The 16,754-nt window shown below is 51.6% G+C and overlaps 1 protein-coding gene across 3 annotated transcripts; it reads right to left on the bottom strand.

The window, feature by feature from the left end:
• Positions 1–1,754: 1,754 nt before the first annotated feature.
• Positions 1,755–16,606, bottom strand: LOC139020182 (transmembrane protein 127). 3 transcript variants are annotated; one of them, XM_070429941.1, is made up of 4 exons: positions 16,488–16,606; positions 15,812–16,261; positions 5,402–5,566; positions 1,755–4,124 (listed from the first exon to the last, which is right to left on the bottom strand). In XM_070429941.1, exons 2-4 carry the CDS (start codon positions 16,053–16,055, stop codon positions 3,817–3,819), a joined length of 717 nt encoding a protein of 238 aa, XP_070286042.1. In that variant the 5' UTR covers positions 16,056–16,261; positions 16,488–16,606; the 3' UTR covers positions 1,755–3,816. The 3 variants fall into 3 exon arrangements, with proteins under 3 accessions (XP_070286042.1, XP_070286043.1, XP_070286044.1); XM_070429942.1 differs by having other exon boundaries at positions 15,812–16,127; XM_070429943.1 differs by having other exon boundaries at positions 15,812–16,123.
• Positions 16,607–16,754: the final 148 nt, after the last annotated feature.

Raw genomic sequence — 16,754 nt, 5'->3', positions numbered from 1 at the left:
TAAATACAAAGTTGACCCTTTCTTGGCTTGGCCAGTGTGGTTCAGTGGCTGGAGCAGTGGTCACAGGTTTGATTTCTGGTCAAGGGCACGTACCTGGGTTGCAGGTTTGATCCTGAGTCCTGGTTGGGGGCATGTGCGAGAGGCAACCAATCGATGTGTCTCTCTCACATGGATGATATTTCTCTCTCTCTCCCTCCCTCCCTTCCACTCTCTCTAAAATCAATGGAAAAAAATATCCTCGGGTGAGGATTGACAAAAAGAAAAAGAAAAACCTGATCCTTCCTTTATTTTCTCAGAACCCTTCTAGGGCTCCCCACTGCTTTTAGTGCCTTCAAAGAGCCCCCTCACCTTGCTAACCTCTACTCTTGCCACATCTTGGCCACCAGTTGTGCCTCACTCTTGCTAGCCCCTCCTCAGGAGTTGCCCCCATCCCACCTCCGAATACTCTCACATTGAACCTGGCTCCAGCTGTCATCAGGAAACCTTTGGTACTCAGGTCAGAGCCTCGGGCACAGCCCGCTTGGCACAGCCCCTTTCCCAGCTATCCACTGGACCACTCACTGTCTTTCCACGGGCAAGTCCATCTCCAAAACTGAGAATATAAAGCCCTTGGAGACAGGGTCCTGGGGGTCCTCCTTTTTCCCTCATGGCATCTCACATGCTTTGGACAAAGCACAAGTCACAGCAACAATCACTTATCAACAATCATTGATAAATTCCTGAAATGAAATGGGAGAGGACACATTCCTAGCCCCCGAGAAAGATGTGTGCTCTTCCCAGGAATAAAAATAAAAATGTTTAAAACCACCAAAACAGACTGTTCCTCAAAGGGAGCCCTGAGATCTTTTACTGTGATGCACATTTGGGGGCCCAGCATGTCAGCTGACTGTAGAAATGGATGAATGGAATGTGGGTAGCCCTGCAAGGAACCGACACAGGCTCTCCTGCAGGTCACATCCCGGACTGCTGGCACTCACACGCCTCTCCCAGTAAGGAAGTAACCGCCCCCTATGGTTTCAAAAGAAAGTAGTGTCTTTGGCAGTCCTTGCCCTGGGGTCTATTTTTCCCCATACAGGACCAGAATTATTTCCCGCAGCTCACCCACTTGGGCTCCACGGGGCCTGGCTATGGGAGGGTCAACTAGATGAGCTTCCAGATAGAAGCGCCTGGCACAGAGTGGGCACATGCACTCCCTCTGACGCTGTTTATACAGATGCATTTTTATTAATCTCAGAGAGGAAGTGAGAGAGAAACATCAATGATAAGAATCACTGATCTGCCGTAACTGGTTTGGCTCAGTGGATAGAGCGTTGGCCTGCGGACTGAAGGGTCCCGGGTTCGATTCCGGTCAAGGGCATGTACCTTGGTTGCGGGCACATCCCCAGTGGGGGATGTGCAGGAGGCAGCTGGTCGATGTTTCTCTCTCATCGATGTTTCTGACTCTCTAACTCTCTCCCTTCCTCTCTGTAAAAAATCAATAAAATATATTTTTAAAAAAAAAAAGCATCACTGATCGGCTGCCTCGTGCATGCTCCCTTACTGGGGAATCAAGCCCTCAACCCAGGTTCGTGTCCTAATCAGGAATCGAACTGGGACCTCCTGGTTCATAGGTCGACCCGGTCACGGAGACACACCGGCCTGGCCCTCTGACATTTTAAATTACACACTTCATCAATTTCTCCTCTTCTCCAAGAGGATGGGAGCAAGCCAACTCAGGGAAATAGTGACAGAAAAACGACAGGGAGCCACTGGCATTTACATTCTTACTTGTGGTTTCTGTTCATTTGTTTTGTTTTTGCCTTTTATTTTATTTTTCCTAGAAAAAAAGAAAAAACACAACCAGGGGGATATATGATGCTGTCAGGATAGCAGGGGAAGAGAAAGGCCGGAGGTGTGGACAGTTAATAAAACGTGGGTTCTGAATTACATGGAACAGTCCACAGGATCATGTCTGAGGCCTCACAAGATGACCGGTCATTTTGGCATGCGTGTCCGGTGCTGGGTCTCCTGCTCTGCCCCTCAGACACCCAAGCACCCAAGGTCAGCAAGAGCTGGCCACACCCTAGCTATCTGCCAGACAAACTCAGACTTGACAGAAAGACAAGACAATGTAGCTCCTTGGCTCTGTGCGCAGCATCACACGCAGTCTTTCTTGCTCACGGTGGAGTCTGGGGTGCAAGTCACTATGGGACACACTTTGGCATCACAGTGAACTCCAGGCAGCCACCCATTCGTGTGCAGACATGGTCTTCACCACCCACATCGGTGTCTGTCCAGACATCCCCAGGCGGTCTGGCCCAAGGATGAGGCACAGAACGTTCCTTCCCAGCCACCCCTCAACAGCGGTGTCCACTCTCTGGCCTTGCTCAGTCACCTGCAGGAGGAGAGTGGGACCCATCTGCTTTTCAGCTCCGCAATGAACACTGATTCCAAAGACGCTTGGCCATCTGGATCCACACGGAAGGTTTCTCGAATTTCTCCCACTTTTATGCTGATCTCAGGGCAGAAAATTCAGCCAGACCCGGAGCCATAAGTGGCAAACAGGAAAGCCAGAATGATGGCTGGGCAAGAAAGAGCCCGCAAGTAACACAATGCAAGGCCAGAGGACATTCAAGACGGGGATGGGGCATGCAGCAAGCTGTTGCCCCAAGTCACAGTTTAGGGGAGGCACTAAGCCCGAAGGACACAGCCAGGTCTGCCGTCTACGCCTCCCGCAGCAGGGCCACTGGTTGTGATTCCTATGTGGAGAGTGCCCTGCTGTGACCTCTGTTCCTGCACGGAGGCCAGGTTACATCTCGGTCCACAGTCCTGAGGAGCACCACGCTGGCCAGCCAGCCAGGCCATAGTCCTCAGCCCCTCTGCTGATGGGGCTCTGGGTTCCACAGGAAGGCCCTGGGAGCAAGGGAGCAAGGGAAGAGGGATGCATTCTGCTGGGAGAAGTTCAGGGAGAAACTACTGTGGGCGGGAAGGAGCTGTGGCTTAAAACACTGCAGAGCCCAAAAGAATAGGATAAACATTGATAAAATGACAAGTCTTATCGCTAGTTTAAAAACAGATGATTGTTGCTGTTGGTTTTGTTTTTTCCTTTTAAAACCACTCAATTTTAAAAGGTGAAGGGGCTGGAGAGGTTCAGCCCCTTCACTCTGATCCTTTCTGGGCACCAGGAGGTCTCAGGCCCATACCCGCTGCCCTCCTTGCCTGGGCGCCAGCCACCTAAGCCAGGGCAGGGTGGGGACGACTTGCTCTGCTTCCCAACAGCAATTTCGTCTCCCCGTCAAACCAGAACACGGAGGATGGGAAGTCCAAAGACTAAAGTGCAGAGATTTCCAGAGCGGGCGGCCTGCCACTGGGCACTCTGAGAAGGAATGGGGTGGGGTCAGCCCACAGCTGCAGCTGTGGAACCCGCTGACCATTATGAAGGAAGCCTACAGGGCACAGTCCCCTTTCCCTTGGGCCCTGTTGACACCTCTCTCTGAGACAGTCCACTGTCAGTAGCTCCCCAAGGAAAGAAAGTTCTGGTCTGAAAGATATGGCCCATGAAGGGAGAAAACTTGTATGACCAACCCTGGTTGGTAATGACTAGTGGCCTCAGGGACAGGAAGGTGGCAAGAGGGGAAACAGTGCATGATATAAAATCCATGAACCCCAGGTTTCAAGAGCAAGGATACATGAACAACCCAAAAGGCAGTCTCTCTCCTGGGGAAGGTTTGGTGAAGATGCTCAGGATCCTACCAGTGAGGCCTGCTGGGGGAAGACGCTCCTCGGGTGGGAGGAGCCACCACGTGGGAGCAGGGAGGAAGAAGGCCTAGGCTGGCATTAGGGTGTGTAGGCCGGGGGCGGCTGGAATTGGTTGATGACCTCATATTCCGAGGGGTAGGGCTCGGTCTCCTCCATCTCAGACAGCAGCTCCAGCGCCTGCTCCTCCTCCTCTGTCGGGTAGTGGCGTAGGAGGTTGGCTGCTGTGGCCAAGATTGAGGCTCCACCAGCTCCTGCCACCAGGTAGAAACTAACAGCAAAGGTGACATACACCTGGGAACCATGGTACTTCTTATGTTGCTGCTGCTGGGCCAGGATGAGTTCGGAAGCCCAGTAGGAAAAGCCGATGACGGTCGCACACTGCAGGACTGGGGGACAGAGGGACAGCACAGAAAGGGGTTAGCAGGCTTCCTGCAGCTGGGATGATTAAGGAACCAACTGCAGCCTCTCCACCCAAACCCCAGTGTCAGAGAACCTGCGTGGCCCTGGATCCTGCAAAGGGGAGCTCTCTAGGCCAGTGGTTCTCAACCTTCCTAATGCCGCGACCCTTTAATACAGTTCTTCATGTTGTGGTGACCCCCAACCATAAAATTATTTTCGTTGCTACTTCATAACTGTAATTTTGCTACTGTTATAAATCGTAATGTAAATATCTGATATGCAGAATGTATTTTCATTGTTACAAATTGAACATAATTAAAGCATAGTGATTAATCACAAAAACAATATGTAATTATATATGTGTTTTCCGATGGTCTTAGGCGACCCCTGTGAAAGGGTTGTTCGACCCCCAAAGGGGTCGCGACCCACAGGTTGAGAACCACTGCTCTAGGCCATGGTGTTCTTAGACGAAGGCTGGGACAGATGCACGACCCTGTCTGGGCCAGTCAAGTCTCTTCATCTTAAGAATCTGGAGGTTGCCGAAACCAGTTTGGCTCAGTGGATAGAGCGTCGGCCTGCAGACTGAAAGGTCCCGGGTTCGATTCCGGTCAAGGGCATGTACCTGGGTTGCGGGCACATCCCCAGTGGGAGGTGTGCAGAAGGCGGCTGATCGATGTTTCTCTCTCATTGATGTTTCTAACTCTCTATCTCTCTCCCTTCCTCTCTGCAAAAAATCAATAAAATATATTTAAAAAAAAAACACAATCTGGAGGTGGAACCTGAGGGCTGCTAGAAGTCACTGAGTGCTTGAAAGACACAGACAAGGCCATGCAGTTTGGGACTGGAGTCTGCACCACCACAAATCAAATCAACACCCAGCCCAGTCATGGCAGAGGCTAGTCTGTGAGGAAGCGAAAGGGGAGGAAAGAATCCAATGAGACCCGGAACTCAAAGGGAGACACAGTGAGACACTCTGCTCATTCCAGGCCCCAGGGGCCCAGCTGAGCTTCAAACCCAGTTCTTGGAGAGCTGGGAGATTTCTTGGGGAATTCTAACAATACTCCTTCCTGACAGCTGGGCCAGGTGCACGTGCAAATGACGAAGGCAAGCTGCTATCACACCAGTGCTCCAGGAAAGGCTAGGGTTGAAATGAGCATCTGGACCAAAGCCTGCTCAGCGAAAGCCCGTCATCCCCACCTACAACTCCAGGCGGTGCTCCCATCCTGTGGCAACTCCTCCCCTCGAGGAGCAGTCCTGGACTTACCTGTGAGGATGTGGGCAAAGGCATAGCGACGGGTGATTTTCAGGGCTGGATGTTTGGGCCCAAAGACATCTAGGAGGAACGCGGAGAGACTACACAGGATGCCCAGGAAGCAGAAGGTGGCAATGACCCGCAGGAGCAGCACCGTCTGGGGATTCATGCAGAAGTCTGTAAGGGGAGAACCAGATCTTCAGGACCCCAAAGAACACCTTGGAGTCCCCACCTGGGAGGAGTTTGTCCCCCTCAGCCACAGTCCTGGAGTGCCAGGGGAGTCCTAGAGAAATCGGTCATAACTCTTGCTCCCAGGTGGCTCAGGAGGTGGAACAGCACCCGAACTGGCAGACAGGAACCCTGGTCACTGCTTCCATGCACTCAACTCCTTCCCTTCCAAAAGAACCAGTCTAGCCCCATCAGTGTGGTTCAGTGGCTGAGCATCAACCTATGAACCAGGAGGTCACGGTTCGATTCCTGATCAGGGCACATGCCTGGGTTGCGGATTGTTCAAGATTGATATTTCTATCTCACTCTCCTTTCCTCTTTGAAATCAATAAAAAAATATTAAATTTTTAAAAAAACCTAATCTAAGTGCAGGCCTCCACTCCATTCTACTGGCCATGATCTTCTAAGCATTTTTAAAGACACTGACAATTAATCTGACATGTCAACCCATTCTCCTGGGCTTCAGGAGGAGCCCTCTAACTGCTGTGCTGAGATGGCCAGAGAGGCAAGGCCAGAGGCCGATCATGTCACTTCTCCATTCAGCCACTCATTCATCCCCATTTGTGTTAAAAAATAATCTGAAGCCATTTAGAAAAATGCATCCTTAAAGAGTGTACTAAATAAGTTAGGAACAGTGGTAGGCTGGACCTTCACATTTATTTTTGTTCACTCCCTGAACCCTACTAAGACAAAACAAAACAAAACGTTTTAAAGACATAAACCCACACCACAGGGAGAGGGACAAAACAAAATTCTGGAAACTGGAACATAAAGGGGCTTGGAACTGCCTTAGCAGACTGAGTATGCTGAAGTGTCAGCCAGAAGTGGGAAAGCTAAGACACAACTAGATTTATACCACGAATGCCTGTAGAGCTCAGAAACTGAGCACCAAACGCCTTCTAAAATGAGTGCAAAGCCAGTCAGGGTGCACATTCCACCAAAGCGAGGGAGCAAACCAAGGCCAAGGAAGATGCTGAAAAAGGAGACCCCACATTCAGAGTCCCCTAGGGACACGGTGAAGGCAGAACCCAGGACAACTGTACACCAGACACACAGAGCAACCTAGATTCCCTCTAGGCCGTCATATCATTCTTATTCTTTTAAATTTCGCCTAAACAGTGTCAGACCCCTGTGATATCTGTGCAAAATGCCACAGCTCCCAGAAACAGACAGAATAAAGGCTGATCTGAAAAGAAGCCGTTTTAAGCTTCAATAAAAAGTAGGAAATGTGCCTTCCCCTCTCTCCTCTGTTCCAGCCACCAGTGAGCTCTTCTTTCATTTAGGTCATGGGTCAAGTGATTTAGGAAAATCTGGAAAGCACTAGCTTAGACTACAGCTCCTTTCCTGAGTCTTGACTGCAGGCTGAGGCTGGGAGATGGTGGTCATCACTCTCCAGTGCGCATGTCAGTCACCGGGTGCTGGCTGAAAGCATTTGCCCAGGCCCCAGAAATTCGAAGCTCTCAGTCTGGAGCAGGCCTAGGAATCTGGATTTTAATAAGCAGCCCAGGTAATTCCATGCAAGGTGGCCCAAGCCTTACACTCCAAGAAACACAAATCCTGGGCCTGGAGGACAGGGGACTGAGAAGAAAAGGCCAAGAACCCAGGGTGTAGACCTAAACCCAACAAAGCAGACTCAAACCAAGTCAGTGGCATCATGGGTGCTTGGCAGAGGGCCCGGCATCCAGACCACAGACCAGAGCAGATACCAGGAGACCCTGGGCCTTTGTGACAGCACACACACCCTGCCTCAGGCGCAGAATTCACCATGCAGATGGTGGCTGAGCCCACTCCAGACTCATGCTGTGATCTGGCTTTAGGTCATCCACTAAGCTGTCCTCAGAGCTATCTGTCACTCTCTTGTCAGCTGACCATCTGTATGGACGCAATCATCCAACCTGGTGTTCACTTACTACCAGGAGGCTTGTCTGTGTGATGGCTCTGCCAGTGACCAGGCCCTGGCTTCGTTTCGTCCAGCCCTACATAGCCTGAGACTGTGCTGTGGGCCTGCAGGAGGTTTCGCTGAAGGAAGAGCTCTGGAGACGGGGACTGTCTCCTGGCTTTACTTTGAATATTGTTAAAAGCTCTCTGAGATAGTTCTTCTGGATCCACGTGGCATGAGCAGGGATGGGGCAGGATGAAAGTGTTCTTTCTAGTGCTTCCAAGAATAACCTGGAGCAGCAGGGTGCAAGGGCTTGCAGCACACTCCACTCTGCAGCAGGCTGTGCTCAGATTACTTAACACATTGTGGACCAGTAGTTTTATTGTTAGCCTTACCCAGTGGCCAGGTAAGTTTCTATTGAACGAGGACAAAAAACGTTTTACATAAATGTTAAAGGCACGCTTTAAAATTAAATACCCATTGCATTTTTAAGTTATTTATACATGTTCTTACAAGCTAATATCTTTTTAAAGAATTCTTGAGATTGGCCACAAGCCTTAGAACAGAAAACACGCGAGTTCTCGTGATCCGTCCACAAATATGGCCAGGCACTTGGGCTTTAATTGCGGCTCTTAAAAATCCACTAAGTTTTGACCAGCCAGTGTGGCTCAGTGGTTGAGCATTGACCCAGGCACCAAGAGGTCACTGGGCTGATCCCCAGCAGGGGGCCTACAGGAGGCAGCAGATCAATGTTGATGTTTTTCTCTCATCAATGTTTCTATCTCTCTTTCTCTCTCCCTCTTTAAGAATCAATAAAAATATATTTTAAAAAAACACTAAGTTTTAATTTAACAACTAGTCTTAACTGCAAAAAAGTAACACTCAGTAGCTTCAAAGCTACTTTCCTAGGCTGCATATTGAGTACAGGATGTCCATTTTATTAACATCCTTAAAAACGTACATCTATTATATACACTCCCACATGTCTTGTGTTCCATAATACACTTATCCTATATAATCTATAATAATAAAAGCGTAATATGCTAATTAAACCGGATGACCTTCCGGACGAAGCCGGGCCTGCAAGGGAAGCCCGGGCCCTGGGTGCCTGCTGGTGGCTAGAGGGGAGCCTGGGTCCTGGGTGCCAGAGGGAAGCCACTGTCGGCAGCCAGGGGAAGGAAGGCCTACTCTTGCACGAATTTCATGCATCGGGCCTCTAGTAATATAATAAAAGGATAATATGCAAATCGTCCGAAGGGCAGAACAACTGGTCACTATGACGTGTACTGACTACCAGGCGGCAGACACTCAATCCAGGAGCTGCTCCCAGCCTGCAGGCCCCAATTGCCCAGTCGGCGCCTGCTGGCCAACCTCTTGGTCCCTTCCCCCGGCCACAGGCTCTGATTGCCTGATGGGGAACGGGGAGTCAGGGGTGGGTGGTGGCGGACATGGGCGGCCACCAGTCGCCCCACACACAGAGGGTGACCGGCGGTGGGAGGTGGAGCTGGTGAGCAGCAGGAACGGCCAACCTCTCGGTCCTTCCCCCCTGCGGCTGGCATTCTTTCCCACAGCCAAGACACAGGCCTGCCCACAGCTGCAGACGGTTGCTCCTCACTCCTCCCCACCTGCTCCCTGAGGGAGAGGGAGAGGTCATCAGCAAGATAGCAGGCATTGGTTAGGTGGGTTGTTGGAGAAACCTGAATCCTAATGCTACTGAATTCTAACCCTGTTCAGAATTCCGTGTTCTCTGCTTAAAGCACCTGATCTTACCCTCCTCTGTGGTGATGCAACCTGAAATCTAAAGGGACCCTTTTGTGAGATGGGTTGTCGTGCCCCAGGACCCTGCAAGTAGAATCCTCCAGCGAATAAACGCAGTGAACATTCAGGCATGACCAGAATGACCCTGATAGTGTCACTGGCCCCCTGGAACTCTCTCGGGCATTGGGCTCACACCCCATCCCTTATCTGAAAGAAATTCCACACAAAAGCACCTCGTACAAATGGGCCTCCACTGGAGGGGTGGGTGGGGGGAATCACGGGCTTGAAATATATCCTGGGCCGGGCCCACCTCGGGTACAAGATGGCAAACAGGGAACCGGGGGTGGGTGGCAGTGGCAGGCGGGGAAGATGTCCCTGATCTCAGGCCAGGCCTAGGGACCATACCCATGCATAAATTTTGTGCACCAGGCCTCTAGTTTTCATAATAAGGAAGCGTCTCAAATGATACAAAGCTTCAGAGAGAACATCCCTCCCGAGAGACAAACACTGTTGGCAGTTTCTGTCCCCTCCAGGAATAGCCTGTGCACACTGACAGGTCAAACATTATCTTCGTTAAGCCTCACTCTGGGGATCCATCATGCAGCTCAGATGAGGGAGTGGAGGTTCCAGGACATTAAGTGACTTCCTTCAGGTCCCACAAAGCAGGATTAGACTCCAAACCAAAGCCAGACTCCCAACCTAGGACAGGCTCCCTTGCATTGTGATGCCCAGAATCACCCATGGAGACAATGCATCAAATGCTAACACGGGGCATGTGAGTGGTTAGTATAATTGCTCTCAGAGCCACCCTCAGAGCCAGTAGCTGCTGAGCACAGAATAGTTGAAAGCACAAAATCCCTTCTAGGCAAAATGTTTGGGCCATTAGGCCAAGAGAAGTGCTCATACCAGGAATTATTAGGCAAAAACTGGTTGACATGGTCTAAGTTTCTGCAGCCATCAGAAGCAGTAGGGAAATCAGGAAGGCACTGGACTTGGCACCAAATCCAAGACCTACCATAGCCTATGTGTTACCTTGAACAAGTCACTTAACTGCCCTTGGTCTCTGCTCTCTCATCTGTGAAATGAAGGCAGTGCCGCCTGCCCCATCTACAGGGGCGCACTGAGAGGGAACGCTCAGCAGCCTGTGTGGTTACTGCCCCGCTCCCTCTGTGCGGAGCCACAGTAGTGTCAGCCCTGGTGTGCCCTTCCTGCTGATAGCCAGTGTGGGCCAGAGAAAGCGCCCACTAAAGCCAGACTAAGGATGTGCCCCGCCAGAGGAATGATGAGTACGGGCAAGGGCTTTTGACCCAAATTCAAACAAGTTTAGTTTCGATGTGACTGCCTTTCTCCACTCCAAGGTGGTGAGCAAACCCTCGGGCTGAGTGGAAAGCCAAATGTGAACGTCCCTGGGAGAGATGCTAACAGATAGCCCAGGATCTGCCCCACGGCCCAGGCCGTCTCTCAGCGGGTCTCAGCGCACAGAGAAGACAGGCAGAGCACCCCGGACCCCTCGGGCCAAACTCAGGCTCCCCTGGGTCAGGATCTCCGTGCTCGCTCCTTCCCTGCAGACGTCAGAGTGGAGGGGAGGACCACAAATATCTGCTCCCTTGAGAGGGCTGCTAAAGGGAAACAGAATTCCCAAATGTGTGCAGGCACTATTTTATTTGTGAGGAAAAAGGATTCATGAGGCAAGGTCATTTTAAATTCAAACCAGTGCACTCACCACACTCTGGTCAGACAGAACCATCCTCACTTCCAGTGGTGCTGTGGCCTGTTTATTTTGGTAACTACTGCTCGACTGGCCCCCGAGTCACCAGAGAAGAGGAAGCTGCTGTGTAATAGGATCCCAAAGCACTGACTGTAGCCCAAGGTCACTCACTGGTGAGTCATGGGGCAGGATCTGTTTTGAAGGCCTGGCTCTTCCTGTCTACCTGCCCCCTGCTCCAGCCCCTCCCAACCCAAACAGGCTGGAGGCAGGAACACTGAAGTGGCCTCTGGCCAGTTCCCTGTTTCTGTCCCCCTACCCTTCACTCCCCTCACTGGAGTCCCTGTGAGTTAGAGACACTGCCCCACCACCCTGGCCCCAGCCCCGTCCTTCCCAGCACTCATCCGCCCCACCTGCATAACCTCTCCCCACTGAGACTTGAGCTTCCAGACAGACTTCCAACACAAGATTCCAACAGGGCCCCCTGGAGTGCCTGGCTGGCCCATCACCAGAGATACCAATGGTCCTAGCCAAGCTGCCTCAGAGGACAGGCCCAGCAGGACCTGGAAGTGCCAATTGCATCAGTCACCACCCCTCCAACAGACTGGCCCTCTGGTTGGCCCTTGAACTTCCAGTGGCAATCATGATTCACGTGACTTCAAACCCCAGACTTCCTCATTCTTCAAAGGTACTTCCCAAGGCTGCTGTCAGTGCTGCCCTTCGCTGCCACACTTGAGAGGCAGAGGGGTTAGTGTTCAGAGGGAATGACTATCAGGGGCCCCCCTGCTTGGGGCCACTAGAGGTCTGAGCATATCTCTGGACCTGAGCCCAGGCTGAGGAGCACTTTGAGCAGCTGGCACCCCTGGGAAGTAGAAAAACTCAGGATGGAATCATTCGAGGCAGCCTGCATTTGCTAAAGCCTCCGGGGCTCTGCGAGTGACAGATCTTGCCTCAAGATCACCAACTTGAGCCGGAACACACCGAGATGATGAGGAATAAAAAGCACAGCTTGGGCTGGGCTTGTGAGAAAAACTCAACATGAATGGCGAAGTAAAAAGCCGCGGACAGCTTTGACAAAAGGGAAAGAAGCTGAGGGCACTAAGGTGCAAGGTAAGAGTGGAGGTCGTGCCATGGAGATCAGCTGTGTGGCCTCGGGCAAGTCACTTGACCTCCCTGAGCCTAAGACCCTGTGAGGTGGTGGTGATGACAGTACCAAATGAAGGTGCTGTTTAGGAGAAACTAAAGGCAGGCATGAAGTGTGCTGAGCACAGTGCCTGGCACTCAGGGGGCTGAGAAACAGGAAGGTACAGCTCCAAAGCCTGCTGGCCCAGCTCACTCCCTGTCACCTGCAGAGACTTGGCAGAGTCTGTTCTCCCTTTGGAAGTATCTACAGGCACCAGACTGACTTCCATGCTAGGACATCTGTTAAGTCCTGAGGATCAGCACAGTCACACAGGACAGCATGTCTAAAGGCCCACTGAGTACCAAAAACCAAACACTACAGAGAAAGGGAAGAAGCAGAGCCATCAGAAGCAAACTATCAACTCTCTTATGAATGGACAGCAAGTATTCCTAGCTTGCGATGGCCAAGGAGATGGCCACAGGTCGAAACTGTCCATGGGTTAAGATCCCTAAACACATGAGCAAATGTAAAGGTTAAGGCAGTGGTTCTCAACCTTGGCTGCACATTAGAATCACCTGGGAATCTTTTTAAAATCCTGATTTCTGGGCCTCATCCTCCAGAAATTCTGTTTCTTTGTTATGGGGTGGGGCCACAACATTAGTAACAAAGAAACAGAATTTCCGGAGGATGAGGCCCAGAAATCAGGATTTTAAAGATTCCCAGGTAGCCCTAACCAGTTTGGCTCAGTGGATAGAAAGTCGGTCTGTGGACTGAAGGGTCCCAGGTTCGATTCCGGTCAAGGGCATGTACCTTGGTTGCGGGCACATCCACAGTAGGGGGTGTGCAGGAGGCAGCTGATCGATGTTTCTCTCTCATCGATGTTTCTAACTCTCTATTCCTCTCCCTTCCTCTCTGTAGAAAATCAATAAAATATGTTAAAAAAAAAAAGATTCTCAGGTGATTCTAATGTGCAGCCAATGTTGAGAACTACTGGGTTAAGACAATGTGCTTTTTTTTTTTTTTTAATTGACTTCAGAGAGGAAGGGAGAGGGAGAGAGATAGAAACATTAATGATGAGAGAGAATCATTGATTAGTTGCCTCCTGCATGCCCCCCCACTGGGAATCGAGCCTGCAACCTGGGCATGTGCCCTTGATCAGAACAAACCCGGGACCCTTTAGTCTGCAGGCCAACGCTCTATCCACTAAGCCAAACCAGCTAGGGCGGCAATGTGCTTTTATATCTATAAAAATATATATGTGAACAAAGAAGAACCTGCACCAAGAATTTATTTTTATTTTTTACATGGTTTTGACAAGGATGTACACCAGTGATGGCGAACCTTTTGAGCTTGGCGTGTCAGCATTTTGAAAAACCCTAACTTAATTCTGGTGCCGTGTCACATATAGAATTTTTTTGATATTTGCAACCATAGTAAAACAAAGATTTATATTTTCGATATTTATTTTATATATTTAAATGCCATTTAACAAAGAAAAATCAAGCAAAAAAATGAGTTCGCGTGTCACCTCTGACACGCGTGTCATAGGTTCACCATCACTGATGTACACCAAAACAGAATAACCCTGAGATCATTCCTATGACAGCTAAAATAAAGGATAAAAAAGATAAATAAGACAGTATCACTTTATACTGAGTCAATAGACGAGACAGGTGCAGCTATGTCACTCCCAGCTGTGTGGCCCTGAAGAAATGTGACTTCACTTCTCTGAGACACAGCTTCCTGGACCTCTGAAATAAGGACCTCGGATCACACTGCCTCTCCCCTCTCACACGAACTTCATGAGCCTCCCTAGGAATGAGCTGAAAGGGAGAAGCACTGGGAACTCGCTCCCAGTTGGTAGGTGACACCAAGCTCTTAAAACACTGAAACACCAGGGGGTCAAGTGCAAAGGTCTGAATGAAGTGGTGGAAGGTGGCAGCTGAGCTTCAAAGAAGGCAAGTGAGGGAAATGTGCTGAGGGAAAAAGCATCCAGATTCAACTCCAGCTTGATGGCCTTTCTCCATCAGCTACACACCAGAGAAAAAGCTGCATGTCAAAGGCCTCCATCGTGTGTATAACTGCTGTCTTAATGAGCCAACCCGGCGAAGACTATCATCAGGAAAGAACCTGGAAACAAACTAGAAGCCCCATCCTGGTCTCTAAATCATTCTAAAAACTCAAATACGAGCGAGCGAGAGAGAGAGAGATCAGAGAACTCTTAGAGAAAGACGTTAGGCCACAACGACACAGCTTTTCAGCCTAGACCTGCAAAAAGTGGTATAAGATCCAAGGCACAGAAAACTTGACTGTTTCACCAAACCCCAGTGTCTGAGTCCTTAAAGAGACGACGTGAAGATATCTCCAGGAAGGGCCTCTGAGACATGGCACAGCAGACAGCTGGAACACATCACAGCCAGAGTGGCACAGGGAGAAAACAGAAAGACCTTCAAGAATGGTTCAAAGTGCCCTCATCGGTTTGGCTCAGTGGATAGAGTGTCGGCCTGCGGACTGGGGGGTCCCAGGTTCAATTCTGGTCAAGGGCATGTACCTTGGTTGTGGGCACATCCCCGGTAGGGGGTGTGCAGGAGGCAGCTGATGATGTTTCTCTCACATCGATGTTTCTAACTCTCTATCCCTCTCCCTTCCTCTCTGTAAAAAATCAATAAAATATATATTTTTTAAAAAAGAATAGTTCAAAAGACCGTGGGGACGATGAACTGTGCTGGGACCAAGGGCAGAGTGGGGTCCACTGACTGTTTTTCCGGTAAAAGCCAGGCAGTGCAATCCTGCACTCACACTACACAGCCTGTACCCTCCCTGCTGGACACAGAGCTGGGCAGGAGCAGCCATTGGGCTCCCTGGGACAGCAGCCACCCCACCATCATCCACCCCGGCAGGCTGTGGCCTCCCTGTGTCCACAGTAAGGAGACCAGTTCTGTCTCTTTCCCCTTTCCTTTTCCTCTGCACACCAGGCTGAGCAAAGAAACCTCACCTCGCCAGGCGTATGGTGCTGAGAGCCAAGTTCCAACTGTTACTGAGTCTGGAACTGACTCCTGGTTATCTAAAATGCCACAGACTCCCTTTTTCTAGAATAAAAACCCAACTACTGTAGAATTTGAAAATATACTTTAAAATCTAAGCAGATTAAAAGTTCTTTTTCTCAGCCAAAACCGGTTTGGCTCGGTGAATAGAGCGTTGGCCTGCGGACTGGGGGGTCCCAGGTTTGATTCTGGTCAGGGGCATGTGCCTTGGTTGCGGGCACATCCCCAGTGGGGGGTGTGCAGGAGGCGGCTGGTCGATGTTTCTCTCGTCGATGTTTCTAGCTCTCTATCCCTCTATCCCTCTCTCTTCCTCTCTGTAAAAAATCAATAAAAATATATTTTTAAAAAAAGTTCTTTTTCTCCATCAATCAGCTGACACGAAGAAACCGCCCCGCATCCCAGAGATTGCTTAGCTAGTTTTAATGCCCTGCATCCTTATCTTTCCTCCGTATGCCGCGCCCTTCCTCGGGCAGAATCCTCAAGAGCAGTAGTCTATGAGCATGGCCTGAAAAGGAGGTGCTTGGCTGAACATCTAACGAGGGGCCGGACCACCAGGCAGCCAAGGGGCTGTTTCCTTCCACCAAGTCCTGCCCTGGCTGTCAGCTCTCCAGCCACACCCCATTCTGCTCCCCGCCGAGGAGCCCCGGTCGCCCGGGAAGAAGAGGCCCCGGCGCCGCGGCCTTACCTTTCAGCAGGTCCGGATGCACATAGCCCAGTACGTCGGAGACCCCCAGCTCCTGGCGGGAACAGGTGCCACCATGGATGTGCAACCAGGCAGGCTCGGCGAGGGCAGTGCACAGCGCCGTGATGGACAAGGCGCCCGGCAGGGCAGAGGCCAGGCTACGCTCCGGCTGCTTGGGCAGAGCACTGCCTCCCGGGCTCCTCCGCCGGCGCCCGCCGGGCAGCCCTGCGCCTCCCGGGGCATACATGCCCGGGGCCGCCCGCCGTCGCTCCGCGGTCGCTGCTGCTCGCCGCCGACTTCCGGGGGGCGCAGAGTCTGCCTGTTCCAGGGAGGACGCAGGTGAGGAACCGCAGGGCTGCCAGGGCGGACACCGGAGGCTAGGGGAGTGGGACCTGGGGCCGAGCGGAGAACCGAGGGCTGCAGGATTCAGGGGCGGAGACGGCGACTGGGTGCCTGGAATGGAGGCGCGGAATGAGGACCCGGAGAGGATTGGGCTGGAGGGCGAGGGTATGGGCTACTGATGGGAGAGAGACCGGACCCGGGGTCTCAGCCAGAAGGTGCCAAGGGGGGAGGACCAGGCTGAGCCGCAGGGATCGGAGACCCTGGATCCGGGAACAGCGCTCTGGGGTGCGACCCCTGCCCAGAAAAGACCCTTCCCACGCCGACTGCTGCTCCTCACCGGTCAGCAGGCCTCAAGGGTGGCGCCGCTCGTCCCGTCCTCAGCTGCCCGGGCCAAGCGATCCAGGCCCTATAGACCCACTACTCCCGGACCAACCCGGGTCCGACCCACTTCCGCTTCCTCTGCCTCTGCCTCCGCCTCGGCCTCAGCCTCCGCCTCCTCCGGCTCCCCGCCCTGTCCCCGCTCGCGTCATAGTCCAGCGCACCACAGCCTCGCTACGGCCTCACGGGACTGGTAGTTCGAAACCTTACCGCGACGCTTTATGCC

Source organism: Myotis yumanensis, unplaced genomic scaffold (assembly GCF_028538775.1).
Source record: "Myotis yumanensis isolate MYYU_CA2020_CCGP unplaced genomic scaffold, mMyoYum1.0.hap1 SCAF_11, whole genome shotgun sequence".
In the NCBI taxonomy this organism is placed as follows: Eukaryota; Metazoa; Chordata; class Mammalia; order Chiroptera; family Vespertilionidae; genus Myotis; species Myotis yumanensis.
The sequence above is the reverse complement of the archived record's forward strand: the minus strand, read 5'-3'. Positions and strand labels throughout refer to the sequence as shown.

What these genes read in the sequence shown, in the direction of transcription:
- LOC139020182 (XM_070429941.1), bottom strand. Translation starts at nt 16,055, where the DNA reads ATGTATGCCCCGGGAGGCGCAGGGCTGCCCGGCGGGCGCCGGCGGAGG. An exon ending in GCATCCGGACCTGCTGAAAG is followed by an intron (nt 5,567 to 15,811) that starts GTAAGGCCGCGG and finishes CTCCCCTTACAG; the next exon opens with ACTTCTGCATGAATCCCCAG. An exon ending in CTTTGCCCACATCCTCACAG is followed by an intron (nt 4,125 to 5,401) that starts GTAAGTCCAGGA and finishes TCTGTCCCCCAG; the next exon opens with TCCTGCAGTGTGCGACCGTC.